The 18102-nt window shown below is 36.4% G+C and overlaps 1 protein-coding gene across 3 annotated transcripts in view; it reads left to right on the forward strand.

Moving 5' to 3' along the window:
• The first annotated feature begins 234 nt into the window (after positions 1–234).
• The window catches only part of HEG1 (heart development protein with EGF like domains 1), a 47165-nt gene continuing 29297 nt past the window's right edge, over positions 235–18102 (forward strand). For 2 of the 3 annotated variants that reach the window (XM_087920385.1, XM_087920386.1), the window contains exons 1-8: positions 235–599; positions 1674–1982; positions 4948–5895; positions 7507–7620; positions 8975–9238; positions 10900–11199; positions 13485–13799; positions 16057–16374. In XM_087920385.1, coding sequence (XP_087776511.1) covers positions 260–599; positions 1674–1982; positions 4948–5895; positions 7507–7620; positions 8975–9238; positions 10900–11199; positions 13485–13799; positions 16057–16374 — 2908 coding nt within the window. In that variant the 5' untranslated portion in view covers positions 235–259. The remainder of the gene's footprint in view (positions 600–1673; positions 1983–4947; positions 5896–7506; positions 7621–8974; positions 9239–10899; positions 11200–13484; positions 13800–16056; positions 16375–18102) is intronic. The other variant, XM_087920387.1, reaches the window with a different exon arrangement.

An 18102-nucleotide genomic window follows, 5' to 3' on the forward strand; every position in this document is an offset into this window, starting at 1 on the left:
GCTGTTCCACTGGTTAATTGTCCTCATTGTTAGAAAGTTTCTCCTTAATTCCAGGTTGCTTCTTTCCTTGATTAGTTTCCATCCATCTATGATAAGTTTCCATCCAGGTTTTACTGCCAAATTTCCTTTGGCACAGTCATGTATTAAGATTCAAATGCAAATGTCTGCCATCCATCAATAAACATACTTGCTTGGAGTCATCAGATTTCACCTAAGCCTTGTTTCTGTTCTCTTCTTCTTCATTTTATCATCAGCCATTATGACCAGACAAAAGGATGTAGAAAGTCCAAACACTGAAGCAAAGATTTCCACTTCCTATATACAAAGTCTAGATGCAACCAGTACATCTGGAAATAATAAAGTAAGGACGTTGTGGACCAATTTAGCTTCAGCATCTGTAGCTGCAACAGGAAGTACCAGATCTTATGCCAAAATAATCAGATCTGTGAATGTGACATCACAGTTATCTCAAATAATACAAACCAAGCAAGCAAGTGCCTCACGAAATATGGCGGGTATTGCCGAAAATGAATCAGTGACTTCGAGGAAGCATTTTCCCAAGACAGCAAATTCTCCATTTTTGGAGGAAAAACATTCAGGTGAGTTGGGGGAAAGACACTGAAACAATATAATGTATTGCATGATTAGGCAACCATTAGTTTTGAAAATGTGTTTGTGGATATTTTCATAATATGGATACGATAACTGAACACACTTTTCAAAAATAAAATGGCTAATTATTAAGCATAGCACAACATTATTTATTTATTTATTTGTATGCTATGATGCCAGAAGGTACATGGTACCGAAGTACACTCCCCCCAAAAAATAAAGATCCACCAACAAAATAAATCAAATATAAAATATCAATTAATCAAAAATGTGTGTACCAAATTCAAATATCCAGTTACAGCATATCCTCCTCCTTGAATTTAACATAAGAATAAGAACTTAAATGTTCTCCTGCCCAAATGGGAAGAAACAGACGAGATCTCCATTCTTGTACCCTTTATGTTTAGAATCTTATACTCTAGTCCAGAGGTCACCAAACTTGGCAACTTTTAAGACTTGCAAACTTCAACTCCCAGAATTCTTCAGCCAGCCATCAGTTCTGGGAACTGAAGTCCATAAATTTTAAAGTTGTCAAGGTTGGATACCCCTGCTCTAGGTATACGCATGGGTAAAAATATAGAGGCTTCATTTCTGAGTGGAGACATGATAGTGAAGAGCAGATTAATGCATGTTTTAATGAGAAAAATATTGGAATAAAAATAGTCTGTTTTCTCCTCATCCCCTCAACTTACCCAGGATTAAAGTTTATTAATGTTTTACTGTTTAATGCTTTGCATTAAAAAACACAAGTAAAATAGAAAAGCTTGCTGTATGCTGTTACTGTACTACTACTGTTATTATATTTACATTTAAAAAATTTTATTTCCTCAGTATAACTGTCTTTTATAACAGATTTCAATGCATTGTTCATTTCAAAAATTATTATTTATTTGTTTAAATTTACTGGCAATCAAATTCCAGTGGACTCTGGATGGCACTCAAAAGTAAAAAAAAGTTCTTTGTTAGCCACTCAGAGTAATTGATAAGTGGCCAGCTCTCGAAATTTAAAGCATAAACCAGTGAAGAAGGACATAATGAAACAGCCCTGTTTCTTATTTTAGCCATTGGGAGCAACTACCATACAGCTAATACCTGGGTTGAAGACAGCACAATGTCCGGTTTCCATATACCAGACATGGGCAGTTCAGCAACACTCAGTCAGAGTTCAGAAAGGACTTCCCGCTTTCTTAGAGAGAACTTCGGTGGAAAAGGGCCAGCTACTCAAAAAGAACTTGCTACATCTTCTGGTCAAATCCAACGGTCATCTCATGTAACATTTCCAATACCCCAGAATAGGAGATCAAATGCCAAACAGCCGGATTCTTTAACAAGGATTGTGCTTACTTGGCCTTATACTTCTCCACGAACCAGTATGTATCCTTCTATATTTTCTATTCCTTACTGTCAGAAAAAGCAGGGGATACAGCAGGGTGGGGAAACTTTGGGTGGCCTTGAGTTTGCATTTTATATTTCATGGCAATCTTGGATTGCAAGAATAGCAATATGGATGCAAATGGATGGAGGTGCGACACCTATTTTGGAGCAAGAGTTTACATTCCTGCTCCCCCTTTTTCTTAAACTGTTTTTCTGGAATTCATATAAAGGTTCCTTTGGGTTATCTGCCTTAAAACAATGGTAGACTACCACCTATAATTGACAGCATAGTTTAAAAAAGACTACAAAGAATAGGGCTGGGTACTTGTCAAAATTCTGCTCTAGAACATAGCTCCAATTTGGTACAGATAGTGCTCGAGTTATGACCAACATTGAGCCCAAAATATCTGTGGTTATGGGAGATATTTGTTAAATGAGTTTTGCCCCATTTTACGACCTTTCTTCGCAACAGTTGTTAGGTGAATCATTGCAGTTGATCAGTTAGTAACCTGGTTGTTAAGTGAATCTGGCTTCCCCATTGATTTTGTTTCTCAGAAGGTTGCAAAAAGGGGGTCACATAACCCTGGGACACAGCAACGGTCATAAGTGTGAACCAGTTGCCAAACATCTGAATGTTGATCACATGATCATGGTGGTCGTGTATAAAGGTCATGATAGTGAAAAATAGTAATAACTCACTTTTTTCAATGCCACTGTAAATTTGAAGGATCACTAAATGGACTGTTGTAAGTCAAGGACTATCTGTAATGGTTTGGATGAAAGTGAGAGGGTGACATTAAATCTGGATCATTATGTCACATTAAGTCAAATGTGTTGTTGTTCAGTAGGCAATCAGAGATTCAGAATGTGCTAGTTTGGTCTGCATTTCCTCTTTAAGAGTAAACCCACAGTCTAAAATGCTGCTTAATCCTGCATGTTGCAGATTTCCAAACTGCAATTGGTGGTGTGAAACATTTTTCACTGTTGCCTTTACTGTGCCAGTTGCCATCAATCCTGGGTTGGTCAACTATGGTCATACTTACCCATATCTGTTCGGGATCAAAATTAATTTCTACAATCTTCTTGATGCAGACCTATTTCTTTTAAGACAGTCCTCCTGAACTTCAGTTGATATAAAATGGACAGGGTAGGACGGAATATAAAATGAGTAAACTAAACCGGGGAAAATCTATAATTATCAGGTAAAAAAACCCCAATCTTTGTCTCAATAATCGCTGGAAAATATTAATACTTTCTCAATCTAGATGTCAAAATGAAATACATTTAAAGTGCAGAACTGTTTGTCTTTTTTCATATGTGGATAGGCTCCTGTTTTGCCTTTCGTTTTGTTGATTTAGGGTGCAAGGCCCTAGGCCTGGAAACCTTCACTGGGAATAATAACAATAACAACAACAATAATAATAACAATAACATTTAATATATATACACCTCAGATCTGCCCCCTTTCTGTAGCTCTCCTTGCCGTATCTTATTCTTTTCAAAATGGAGCATGAAATTATCAGGAATAAGTCTGCCAAGTAGCGCAATTTGGCAAGCATCGTATCTTTTTAAATTGGTATTTCTACAGCTGATCTTTTCTATGGAAGATTGCTTTTTCTTTTATTTGTTTTCCCCAGTTTGTGTGAGAGAAATACTGTCAGGACTCAAAGAGGCCTTCAACGAAGCATTTTGAAGGTTTTTCTGCTTGCAGTTACTCCACACAGTTGTCAAATAATTCAAATCCATCTCTCTCACATTTTTAGAGTTGTAGCTTGGCAACCTGTAAAAGTCTGAGTGCGCAGCTTGCTGAGAAATAGATTATTTTGACATACATGAAATCCACAAACAAGCAAATAATTTCTGCTGGAGTATTGCCTCCCATTAAATGAGATCATTAAGACCATGCAGAACATATTAGTCTTGCACTGACTGGACTTTATAGCTTAAAATGGATCAGGTTATAATAACAATGCCAGCTTTGTTCACCCCATGAGAATGTTTTTGCCAGCACTGCTTGGCACAAATCTGACATGTGGGGCAGAGCTAACCTGAAGGTGTGTTGCTCTGGGTTTATTAATTTCTACTGGCTTTCTTTATGTTGATTTCTTGAATATTTCAATTTCTGCATTTAAAAAGGAGAAAAGCGAGTAATATAAACAGTCGTACTGGAGTATTCAACATGGTGCCCCCTCCCCCCCAACAGTAGAACGCTGGCTGGATGTCTGCAGCCTTCATGAAACAAAATATTAAACACATTGATACCTTTATAGAGAGATCATTGAAATCATTTGAGATTTGGAGATTTGGGTTGGGCATTTGTGTCATTGAGTGATCACATGGAATCGTTCCAGATAAGCTAACTGAGCATTATCCTAACATGTAGAAAGAAAAACCACTATGATTTTATTCTTAGGGTGATGTCAGATATCACACTGAGTCATAACAAACATGATGTGTGAAGCAGATTGTGGATCTTATTCTGCCTGATATCCTGATTTTAGCTTAATTTATGTGTGCTTTGTACTCAACTCATTAATTATGTTAAACTTTAATTCAACATGCAGAGATTTAGTCAGAAGTTAATCTCACTTCTGTTTGATAAATCATTGTGTTGAAGTAGAGCAATAAGAATTTTCTAACATTAATTACAACATGGACAAGGGACAATGTGTTTGGGTCTTCCTGTCATTCTCTCTGCATTCTTATGCCACTACATTTGGGATATTTCACAGTAATGTTTTACTTGCACCTGTTTCAAGGTTAAAGTTTTTTATTAACACTCTGAATCATTGCTTTTTTCCCAGATGTTTCAAATTTTTGTCAGATTAGAAGCATGAGAAATTAACCAGCCTTCTATTATATTTGCAGAAATATAATTACTATATGAATACACTTTGAGAGATCCTGTCCAATATGTAGGTTGCATGTCTAATTTCTTTTTCTGTGTTTCATTTATGAAAGATACTCATCAGTTAAACAGAAACTCCAACACAGAGAAAAGAATTTCTAGTCCTGATATGGATTATATGAAAATCCTGAACATATCCAACAGAAGTGAGGAGAAGATATTTCAAACTATAAGAGACTTCAGCAGTTCTCAAGGTCCACATTCCACATCTGCTATCTCAAACCTTGAAATGTCCACCAATGGAGGGAAGATACTTCGAACTCTCAGAGACATCAGCAGTTCTCAAGGTCCACATTCCACATCTGCTATCTCAAACCTTGAAATGTCCACCAATGGAGGGAAGATACTTCGAACTCTCAGAGACATCAGCAGTTCTCAAGGTCCACATTCTGTATCTGCTATCTCAAACCTTGAAATGTCCACCAATGGGGGAAAGATACCACGAATTCTCAGAGACATCAGCAGTTCTCAAGATCCACATTCTGCATCTGCTATCTCAAACCTTGAAATGTCCACTAATGGGAGGAAGATACTACAAACTCTCAGAGACACCAGCAGTTCTCAAGGTCCACATGCTGCTTCTGCTGTCTCAGACTTTGAAATATCCACCAGTGGGGAGAAGATACTACAAACTGTCAGATTGAGCAGCAGTTCTCAAGGTCCACATTCTACATCTTCAGTCTCTAACCCTGAAATGTCCACCAATGGAGAGAAGATACTACGAACTCTCAGAGACATCAGCAGTTCTCAAGGTCCACATTCTGTGTTCACAATCTCTAACCTTGAAATGCCCACCAATGGGGAGAAGATACTACGAACTGTCAGAGAGACCAGAAGTTCTCAAAATCCACGTTCTGTATCCACAATCTCTAGCCTTGAAATGTCTGGCTCTTCAGACCCCAGTGATTCTTCTTACGTGATAGTGCCTGCAGATTCCCAACAAATGGATCTGTCAACACATGACACTGATGAAAGTTCTCAGTCTCCTTCAGCAACTACAGGTAAAGGAGAAGCAGAGGTGGCATTCAGCAGGTTCTCACCAGTTCTGGAGAACTGGTAGCGGAAATTTTGAGTCATTCAGAGAACCAGCAAATACCACCTCTGACTGGAGATTTTCCCTGTATCCTTCCCCTGCCACACTCACCAAGCCACGCCCACAGAACCAGTAGTGAAAAAATTTGACCACTGAGGAGAAGGATCTTACATTTGATCAAGATTTCAGAGTAGTCTTTTATTCATGTTGGGATAAAGCCAGATGTTCTACAGTAGATGAACAGAAAAAAGTAAAGAGAAAAGGAAAAAATAAGTTATCACTAGGGAAACAAGTTATTTTGGGAAAAGAGCAGCACTATGTATACATGACTGTTTTAAATAAATCTTCACTTCAAATACTGGGGAAGGGTAAAGGTGTTGCAGAAGGTTGCATCTTTATTGAGTGATGTCAGCACTAAAGATAATTTGGCTGCCAAAATTATCTTCTTTTTATCTATTGGATTCAAATAAATCATATTAATAATAGGTGGAATCATTTAAGAAAATTAGATATTTCCAACATTGGCTTTATCTTAATGCAGAGAAGGTAATACTGAGGAATTATAAGAACTACATTCTAAAATAAAATTGAAATAAAAAGGAATGATGATTATGTTCATAATTACAATAATCTACTTCATTTGTATGACACCTGTTCTCTTGATGAAATTCAGAGTCTAAATAATGAACAATTCTAGAACATTGTTGTAAAACAACACATTTTAAAAACAAATCTCTGCAAAGACCTGATACAACTGAACTTCATGCAGGCAGTTGCTGATGTTTCCTTTTCAACTTTATTATATGAAATATATAACAGATGCCCAAAACAATTTAAAAACAATCTTCTTTAATTTAATTATGCTTATGGTTTTTGTTTCCAATGCAATTAAGACTAAAGTGAATAGTTACTAGCAACTGCCCATTAGTTATGTATTTTCTTTTCAATCTTAAAGAGATATTTACTTTTCTAATCCTTGGAATATATTTCTAATTTTTGGTCAGGTTGAATATATCCTTTATAATAAATGTTAAGTTCATTGTTTATGACATCATTTATTGAAAAACAATTTGTTGAAATTAGCAACATTTAAACTTTAGAGCAAAATTCCCATGAACTATTTGAGAAGCTATGGATATGAATACTTTTGTAGAAAAAGCACTTTTTCATTAAAATGGATACTAAAAATGATTTTAGATTTTAACCGTATGTTGAATTACAGAGAGCCGATAGTAGGCAGATAGTATGCAGTTATCATTTTTTAGACCTCATTACCATCATCTGGTGCAGGGGTGTCAAACTCACATTGTCAGGGCGGCACTATGTGACCTATTGGGACTTTTTTCCCCTTCGCTAAACTGGGTGTGGCTGTGGCCAGCACGTGACACATCCGCCCCGTGGGCTGGGAGTTTAACAGCCCTCTAGTGGCTTCTCGATATTTGCAGTTAAGATATGGAAGATCTATACTACACTGTGTTGAATAAAATAACTAAATGTTCAGGTTGTGGGAAATGTTACTGTCAAAAGTGTATAAAATACAAGTGTATGAAATGCATTCTGTATTCTCATCTTTTCTCAGTGACCAATCGGATGTCCATGGAAAGCCCAAATACTAGAGAGAAGTGCAAAACACCTTTCTGCTCATGTTCTAATGCAACTGAGATAGAGAGGCATCCCAAAACTTATACCAGAGGTAATATATAGCATTCATGATGGGGAGCCATCAATAGATCAACTGTCCCGAAATTCTCACTACTCTTTTAAAGATATCCAAATTACAGTAATGGCCAACTCCACATCACCATATTGAATTCTGTGTTCTGTTGTTTAATTATGGTCATAAAGTGATATACTAGGTTTCAATTTTAGCTTGACCTTACAGGTAGTCCTCAATTTATGACCACAATTGAGTCCAAAATTTCTGTAGCTAAGCAAGACATTTGTTAAGTGAGTTTGGGCAAATGTTAGGATCTTACTTGCCACAATTGTTAAGTGAATCACTGCAATTGTTGAATCAGTAACACAATTGTTAAGTGAAGCTGGCTTCTGCATTGACTTCATTTGCAAGAAGATTGAAAAAGATGATCACATGACCCAGGGACACTGCAATGGTCATAAGTATGAGTCAGTTGCCAAGCATCTGGCCATGGAGATGCAGCAATGGTCATAACTGTAAAAAAAAGATCAAAAGTCACTTTTTTTCAGTGCCATTGTAACTTTGAATGATCACTCAATGAACTGTTGTAAGTTGCGGACTACCTGTATTAATTTGAATAAACTCAGCCAATGTAATTTACTAAATAATGCTTTATGGATACTGTTGAACACAATCTGGTCTATTCAATAAATGATTAAGCAACTGGGTTAGCACCGTAAGTAAACCAAACCTGTGTGCTATGCATATAATATATCTTGAATCTCACTATTTATCTATCTTAGCTAATTTTAACTTCAATATTATCAGAAACAGAATAAATCCCCCCCCCCTTTTAGTTTAAGGAATTAAGGCAGATTAGATATCATGAGTTAATATTCATCAGAGATAACTTGAGTTGGTCTTATATATGATAAAAATATCAGATAATTAACACAAGCAAAATCTCAAAACATTAAATGATGGATTAAAATCTGGAATAACTTTTCTTGAAAAGACATGTGCTTTATGTTCCATTAGATGTGGAAAAAACCATGAGAGATTTAATTACAAATAAATATTTGGTATGTTGTGACAATTACTGGACATAGAATTGGATTGGTTTCTTTATGTATGTATAATTCCTTATCTATTTTTTTATATATTTTTCATAGGTTTATATGCTGCTCCAATAATCAATTGATTCTGAGAAGCTTATGTAAATGAAAATTTAAATGTCATCATTATAAGTTTTATGTCTTAGTTCTCATTGATCTTTTTCATAAACAATAAAACATCTATTCCCAACAGAACTAATGTTTTCTACCAAATATATATGAATATCCATTAGGTAAAAAGCATTATGTTAATTCAGCCTGGAGATTCATGTCATCTTTTCATTGATATATTTCAGTCATGGAAGGCACTAAACAGATGAACAGCAAATCAAACACAGAGAGCAAAATATCTAGTTCTCACTTGGACGGTGTGACTGTTTCAAAAGTATTAGTCAGAGATGAAGAGAAGTCCAAGAATGTAACACAAACATTCACCACTGCTAACGCTTCCAGCTCTTCAGGGCTTTCATCCAGACCAGAAAAGACTGAAAAAATGGATTTGTCGCGCAGGAATTTTGTTGTCACTAAAGAAGCATTTACATTTTCTCAGGCTCCTACAGGTAAATAAAGAAAATCCTTGTTTCTTCTGGATTTCAAGCCTTGCTAAGGCTACCTGGGATAAAGATAACATGAAAATATTTGAGGTGGATATTAAACAAGAAAATGTGATAAAAAACAAGCAGTTTATTGAAAAAGATGAAGTCACTAGGAGATGAAGATGAATGAAATAATTGCATCTTCTTTAATGGGACAATAAAATCTAGTTTGAAGTTGGTTCTAGTCCAGAATAATATGTATGACAAAGTTTAAAGCATGAGGGCAGACTGAGTTATTATTTTGTAAAGCATTAAAGATAATACTAATGCGTACATTAGATTTCCTATTACAAGTTTTAATTTGAAAGAGATGGCACTGATTATTGGGAAAATTTCTGAGAAACTGTAATAATTGACATTAAGGAAACAAAGTCCTGTTTATAAGGTTAGAGAAAAACATTTCACCTGTACTATGGTAATAGATCAGAGAACTGTACTAATAATATTGCTAGTTGTTTGTAATAAAATTATCCATTCACTAATTCTTCTAAATAAATATGATTATAGTAAATCATGAAAGAAGTGTTTAAAAGTTGACACATTTTAATCTTAAATTGGTTTAAAAGATACATGTTTTTTACCTTGTCAAATTCTCCGGAACATTGATTATTAAAATAGTACTTTTCACTAAAAATAAGCTATTCTGAAAAAAAAAGAGACTGTATAATATAAATGTAAAGCTTTAATTGTTGCTAGTACTGTTGGTATAATGAAATTAAGATAAAAACAATTGGGGCTAATTTACCATACCCAACAATAACTATTTTCAGATTAGAACCATGTTCTAATTTTTTATACATACCTTTTAAAACATTGATAGATTTCCTAAGCTGTTCTGTTGTTCTCCAGTTTGACATTCATGCAATCTTACAATACATTTGAAAAGACAAATGTGATCATCCTGATAGCCACACTTTTAGACCATGGTGGAAATTTTACTTCCACCAAACATAAAATGGCATGTTGCATTCTCATGAAAGCACACTATGTAGATAAATTTACCAGGCCCAGTGCATTAGAGACAGAGCGTACCAAAGAACTTACAAGAGGTTGGCAGTAAGATGAGGTATTGAACAGGTAATATTTGTATGGATAGGTATTCTATCCCTTTTTGCTTTTGTTATCTATCACATAACTTTGAGACCTTAAATTGTTTCTTTATGTGGATTTTAATGAGTGGCATTTTCTTGGGCTTTCCAGAAAGTAAATAAAAACTTGTTTGGGTTCTTTGCAACTGTATGGATTAGAATAGGATAGGGATAGGGATAGAATAGAATGGAACAGGACAGAACAGAACAGAATAGACTTTGAATGTCTTCTAGTCCAGTCCCCTGCTCAAGCACCTTTACCATTTTAGATAAGTGAATGTCTAGACTCTTCTTAAAAATATCCAGTGATGAAGCGCCCATGATTTCTGTAGGCAAGCTGTTCCACTGGTTAATTGTCCCGACTGTTAGGAAGTTTCCAGTTTCTCCTCTCTTTGGTTAGTTTCCAACCATTGTTTCTTGTCCTGCCCTCTGATGCTTTGGAGAATAATTTGACCCCTCTTCTTTGTGGCAGCCCCTCAAATACTATAATGCTGCTATCATGCCCCCCCCATCAATTAATTTTCTACTGCATTTCAGAACAGAACGGTCAGCAACAGAGCAACTCAGATATGGAGAGCATTGCTTCTAACTTTTACACAGAGAACACTGACAGAAGTGTGAAGAAGATAATACAGACTCTGGGGTATACCAGTAGTTCTTACCGTCCAGAGTCAATATCCACAGCTTCTCAGAGTGAAATACCCAGCGGTTCAGCTCTTACTGATTCTTCTTCTGTGTTGACTCCAGTTCAAACCAGACAAAAAGATTTATCACCTGGGTTCACCAATGTCATGGAAGCAGAAAGTACACATCCTTGGGATTCTTCACAAGCAACAGGTAAAAATTAGTTTTTTTGAGGAGTTTCAGAACCTTGTCTAGTATCAAGATAAAAACAAAATGTCACAATTACACATTAAGTGTGAAAAAAAGGTTGGGATGTTTAACTGGAAGCAGCTAAGCAGCTAAGACATTTGAAGGTGAAGTTCATTAAACATATGCTGGTTTTTTAATTATTATTATTTGCAATTTCAATTTACTTGGCCACCCATCTTGAATTCACTATTCTATGCAGCCAACAAGAGTTTAAAACACCAGTAGCATATACCAGTAATGAAAACACATGTAAGTTAGTAGCTGAAGTTAAAAAAAAAACAATTAAAATGACCATCATTGACAGATGGCATTCTTTAACAAAGGGGACTCAGAGCAGTTGTCTTCTGACAACCCAAATGGAATGGGTAGACATCTTTAGGAAGAGGTGGTCCATTAAATAATCTGGCCTCATGCCATGAAGGAATGTATAGGTCATTCCCAGCCTTTTGAATTTATTTTTATTTATTTATTGAATTCATGTAGCCACCCATTTCACATTTGTGACTCTAGGTGGCACACATAGTTTGGCAAAACAATTAAAACCATTAAAAAACAGAAAAACAAATAGCTATTAATATAAACAAAGATGCAGAAAAGTGCATTCAAAATCCTAGATACCATACAACCAGTTGAACCTGGAAGCATACAGGCACCCTGTTCACAGAGCAGAGGTGTAACATGATGGTGAGGCATATATGACTGCTTGGAGCACTGCATTCTGTACCAGCTACAGCTTCCAGATACTCTTCAAGGACAGCTCCATGTAATCTGCCTTGCAGTAGTCCAATCCATCAGTCTGACTCCTAAATGACTCCTGCACAAACAAAGAGATAGATACATATCTCTATATCTATCTATCTATCTATCTATCTATCTATCTATCTATCTATCTATCTATCTATCTATCATCTATCTATCTATCTATCAAAGTACCATAGACCTGAAGATAAATAACTAGAAGAGATGTAGAGAAAACATATATCCCAAATAGATTTCATTGTATCAAATAATTTTAATTCAGACTGGGAAATCTAGATGATTGCCATTTTCCTTATATTATACTGTAATGTATCTTCTGTGTACCCTATCCTATACTTCATTGAATCTAGTCCTTGTGAGGAATCATAAAATCATAGGACTGGAAACTGCTGTGGGTTATAGGAATTGGGGAAATCAAGTACCTTGGAGGCCAGAGGTCCCTAGCATTATCCACACCTAGATTTAACTCCATCTGTTGTAGAAAATAGGTTCAAGCATATTTGTAAATCAGTGGATCATGCTATTTTTCCTGACATTCTAGCATTGGAATGTACTTATCTTATACTCTATTTTAATGAGGGAATTTCACTGTGGTAATAATTTAGATTCTTCTCCTTTTCTTGTCATGGAACAGTTGCTGATGGTATCTTATTATATCTGCTTCATGAATAAAATATAATTCCAAAAAAAGTATAAACTGAGTTTTTTAATGTCAATGGGTACTCAGAGTTTTTTCTTTCTTTCTCTCTGAGGTGAAATTAGGGCTAAAATGAATGATACTATTACTCTCCTTGACAATTTTGTCTTTTGAACTGGTTTGAACTGATACAATAATCTTAAAACATTTTAGGATGCTTATATCTAATCATTTAATCTTGGTATAAAATTAGTAAAAATATTAGGGTTAGGTGAATCTGAACATACGACAAGTTGAATTAAAATGTTAATAAAGTTCTGAGTGCTTGCAAATATGTGTGGAAATAGGGCATGTATCATTACATATTGTATGGGCTATACAGATGTTTTAATGTGCTAATCTGCTCCACACAACAATTAAAATAAACTTCTGAGGTAAATATGTCCATCATCTGAAACCAGTGGATCAGATTCTCTCTCCTCCTTCATCACTACATCACAATCCCCAAATTTCTTCTCGAAGGTTAGGAACTTGCACTATTAAGTCATGAGATGCATCCAGTTGAAAAAGTGATTCATGGGAAAACACTTTTTTTTCAAAATTAATAATATGCATATTATGAAATAAACATAACAACATTATTGACTTTCTATTTATGTAATGACAGGATGGTTTAAAACCTTATGACACACACACATACACACATTTACTTGTCATAATAATGCTTAAAATTTATTTTTCAGGCTAAAGATATTCTCCCATTTGAAATTAATTTTTACCAATAGGTTATAAAACATGGTCTTCATTCATTGCTGGCAGGTGGTGTATCTAAATATTTACTGTTGCTTTTCAGCTGCAGAAGGTAGCCATTTGAGGAGCAGTTCTTCTAAAGAGAAAATTTCCACTTTTCAGAGAGATGGTGTATCTGTTTCAAGTCTATCAAAAAGAGATGAAAGAAGTACACTACAAACTGTAAGGGATGTCAGCAGTTTTGAAAGTGACACACAAACGCCCACTGTTGCCAATGCTACCATCTCCAGCAATTCAGATTTTGCTCATTCTTTTCATATAAAAACTCCAGAAGAGATCAGCCCAGGTTTGTTACCTGAAGACACTGATTTTACTGAAGGAATGCTTATATCTTCTCAGGCTCCTTCAAAAACAACAGGTAAAGGATAAAGTTGTCAGAAGACTGAATTTATTTTTATTATTTTGAAGAGCCAGTTTGGTGTAGTGGTCGAGGCACCAGACTAGAAACACAGGTGTTGAGTTCTAGTCCAGCTTAGACATGAAGCCAGTTGGGCCTGGGCCTTCCTCTCAGTCCTAGAAGACAGATAAGGGAAAATCACTTCCAAAAACAAACCTTGCCAAGCAAAAAATACAGGACTTGTCCAGGTGGTTGCCAGCAGTGAAGAATAATAACTCAAAAGCAAATTACCTTCACCCCTACATTATTTGTTTTGGGTTTGTGTAAGAGATAATACAAACGTGATAGAATAAGATAAAACTCTCACAGAAACAGCAATTGCTGAGATTTCTATGCATTTTGAGATCTTATGGGTTCCTATATTTTTGTTAATCTACAGACCATAATAAAAATGGATTTGTTTAATTCCTATAATTAATACGTGAGAGAAATTAAAAACATTTTTTAATGATGAATTTATTTAGATTGTAGTATAAACAGTAAAGTAGTTTGACTTTTATCAAATTCCTTGTTTCTTTAGCAGCACTACCTGGCCAGAGGTGGTATTCAGCAGGTTCTGGCCAGTTCTGGCCAGTTCTAGTGGAAATTTTGAGTAGTTCGGAGAACCGGCAAATGCCACCTCTGAATGGAGATTTTACAGTCGCCTTCCCCTACCATGCTCACCAAGCTATGCCCACAGAACCGTTAGTAAAAAAAATTTGAATCCCACAGTTCTGGGTGGGTGGGGGAATAATGGGATGACCACAGGTGGGCAAAAAGCAGGGGGAGTGGGAGCAATTTCTGGCTTCCTGCCAGCTTCTCCATTGATTTTGTTTGTGAGAAGTTGGCAGGGAGGTTTGAAATCACTGCTTCGCTTCCTCGGCTGACCTGTGGAACTGCTTGCTACTTTTCTGGGAGGGAGGAGGGAAACAAAAGGAGCTGTGCACCATGAGAAAATTGCATTCTTGCTCCTCATCTTGGCATATCCCCAAGACCCTTCTCCCTTCAGGGACAAAGGGGGCTCACCCATCAACCATCCGTGGTCCCCCCGCTGAGCCCCATCTTGCCAGGAGGCATCTGAGTCACCCCCTAATCCTTTCCTTACTGCTCACTGCCATTAAGGATTACATTTCATCCCCAGTCCCCAAGCGACCAATTGCTGCTCTCCTATTGTGCTATACTATCAACCAGTTGAATGTTGGAGCCAGAGGAAGGCAGAAAAGAGAGCCGGGATATGGCCCTCCCATCTTTCCTTGTACTATGCCATCTACAGGATTTCTGAGAAATATAGTTGGAAGACACGGTGGTACTGTAGCGGCCACAGGTTTTCCAAATTTCATTCCCACGGAAGTCATGGATCGTTAATCCATTTGAGCTATCTTGGTTATATTGTTACCCAATACCTTCCAATTTCACCCAATTGAAGGTGACAAACCAACACAAGAGTTTTAGTGGTATATAGATGCTGCTAGTTTTTATAGAACAGCTCCCAAAGTATAGTGTAATTAAGGTGAAAATGAATGGTACCAATTTAATTGGAAATAAGTGTGATTGCTTACTGATTTGGACAAGCGTTGGTCTGTTGTGAGAGAAAATACTATTTAATTAGGGTGATAGAGTTTATCATAAGCAATCCAGTGATCCCAGAAATTGAGAGCCAATTAATGCTGATGTCAGTGGAAGTTGGTTAGGAACTTAAACTGCCCATGCAAATAAAGAAGAAAGCAAAGTGTTATGTCCCTGGAAACAAAGCATAGCAACGTGAAAATTATTGCGTGCATGGCAATACCTTCCAATCCTTTTTGTCATGGAATGATGTATAAACAAGGATATGTATTCATCCTACAATTCTACTCTATTTTTTATTTTTATTTATTTGTATCCCACTTAATTACAAAGAACTCAACACCTCTTCCGCTTCCTGTTTTCCCCACAACAACAGTCCTGACTTGGGCTGAAAGAGAATGCCTTCATGGCTAAGGCAGGACTTGAACTCACAGTCTCCCACTTTCTAGTCCGGTACTTAACCACAAGACCAGGGGTCCCCAATCCCCAGGCTGTGGCCCACTACCGGGCCATGGCCTATTTGGAACCAGGCAGCGCGATCAGTGGGCTGGCGCATACAAATTCATGCAGCTGTGAAAAGCAACTTTTTAATTTCAAAATTGATAGAAGGTTTTCATGTACATAGTTACGAGAAAATCGGGACTAACATTAATTCCTTCCTCTTCTGTTTCAGTTGAAGAGAATGGTCAGTCACACAGCAGCCGCAGCTCAAGTACAGACGGCATTTTCTCCACTTATCACCTGAACAGCACCTCCATTTCAGTTCTATCTAGCTTAAATGGGGAGAGGACATTACGAACCCCAAGAGATGTCAGTAATGCTCACAATGTAACACAAGGATCCATAGCCTGGCACAATGAAACCTCTATTTCTTCAGGCCTCACCAGTTCTTCTTACCTGTTAACTCCAGTAGAAACAGATTTAACTCCTCAGACCACTGATTTCACTGAAGGAACAAGCACGCATTCTCGAGCTTCTTCAGAAAAAACGGGTAAAAATGAAAGATATCTGGTTTCAGAACACTACAGGAAAACCTCGATTCATGAGCACAATTGACCCCCAAGTTCTGGTTGCTAAGTGAGACAGTTGATAAGTAGGAATTTTGCTTGATTTTATGACCTTTCTTGACACAGTTGTTAAGTGAATCACTGTGGTTGTTAATAACACAGTTGTTAAGCAAATCTGGCTTCCCCGTTGACTTTGCTTCTCAGAAAGTTGCAAAGGATGATCGCTTAACTCCGGGACACTGCAACCATCATAAATACGAACCAGTTTCCAATCATTTGAATTTTGATTATGTGACTATGGTGATGTTACAATGGTCGTAAGTGTGAAAAACTGTCATAAGACACTTTTTTTCAGTGCTGTTGTAACTTCAGACAGTCACTAAATGAACTGTTAAGTCGAAGGTTACCTGTATTTTACTTGGCACTTGTCTGCTCTTCTTCATGGAGCTTAATATTGTTCAATATACAATATTTGCCACTGTCTTGAATATTTTTTCCTAGAAAAAGCCACATAGGTTCTCTTACTTCTCCCTTCCTTATCCACATGCTAATTACGTCACATGTTAGCGATAAGCCTCTTTCCTGCTTCTAGAAAATAACTCAGTACCAAACTGGGAAGCCACAGTCAGTCATTAACCTTGGAAAGGATCTCTATTGGTTGGGCTTTTGCTGGTCACATGATCTGCCATAGATACCTTGCTTGATATTGCTATAGTATTAGTGCCCATCAATCTCATCTCTTGTCACAGCCTCTCCTCACACATAGTTCTTTTCCAAAAATTTGACTTAGGACCATTCAGTTGGTTTTGCAATATTAGAGGAAATGTCAAATGCATATTCCTTCTTTCATCCTGCCATTGTAAGCTTATCACAGCAATGAGTAGGAAAGAAATCATGGCTAAAGGGCACTAGGAATTCAAGGTGAGAAAACAAGCTCGCCTTTTTTCCTAGTAGTAAGGTGGATTTCATTCCACTTGTTTTAATGGATCATATATTAGAGTCATAATTCAGAATCTCCTTTCTTTGTAGTTTAATAGGCAAGTGTTTTTATCCTCTATCAGTTGTACATGGTAAAATACAATAGATGTAGCAGTGCTGAGATTACAGTGCAGTTCTAGTGTCATTTACAGTGAAACTAAGACAAAAATGAATCATGCTTATAATTCCTTGCATTCAAATCATTAAAAAAGTATTATTTTGAATTAGCCATAACTATGTGGAAATACGTTATCAAAAACATAGGAGGAGAATTCCTCATGGCATGGGATCTGGTGGGAATATGATTTGAATGTAATGGGAAATTGGGCTGATTTCCAGATTTGGATTAGGGTAAATGGTTAAGAATATGGCTATAGATATTTGTGAAAGTTGGGATACTAGTTTCTTTAAAGATGATATTTATATAATTGTTTTAATGTATTTTTGCTTTCTTGTGTAGAAAATTCCCAAGTTATATTTCACAGCTCAATTAGTAAAGGCAATTCATTTCAAAAAAGAAAATCACTTAGTTTATAAAAGCAGCTCCAGTTCTAGACCATATCAATAAAGTTCTTGAAAGTTGTTGCTTAGTAATAACATTTTCTTGGAGCATTAACATACATTTAGATAAAGTGTATTCCAGAAGGAAAGACTTTTTTCTTCCAATGCAATTATTTCTGAGTAGTTCGGAAGAGATCTTCAATGGTGAAAGATCTCACTTAAAAAAATATAGG

Source organism: Pseudonaja textilis, chromosome 1, assembly GCF_049901715.1.
Source record: "Pseudonaja textilis isolate UNSWEBS1 chromosome 1, rPseTex1.2, whole genome shotgun sequence".
NCBI classification, from domain to species: Eukaryota; Metazoa; Chordata; class Lepidosauria; order Squamata; family Elapidae; genus Pseudonaja; species Pseudonaja textilis.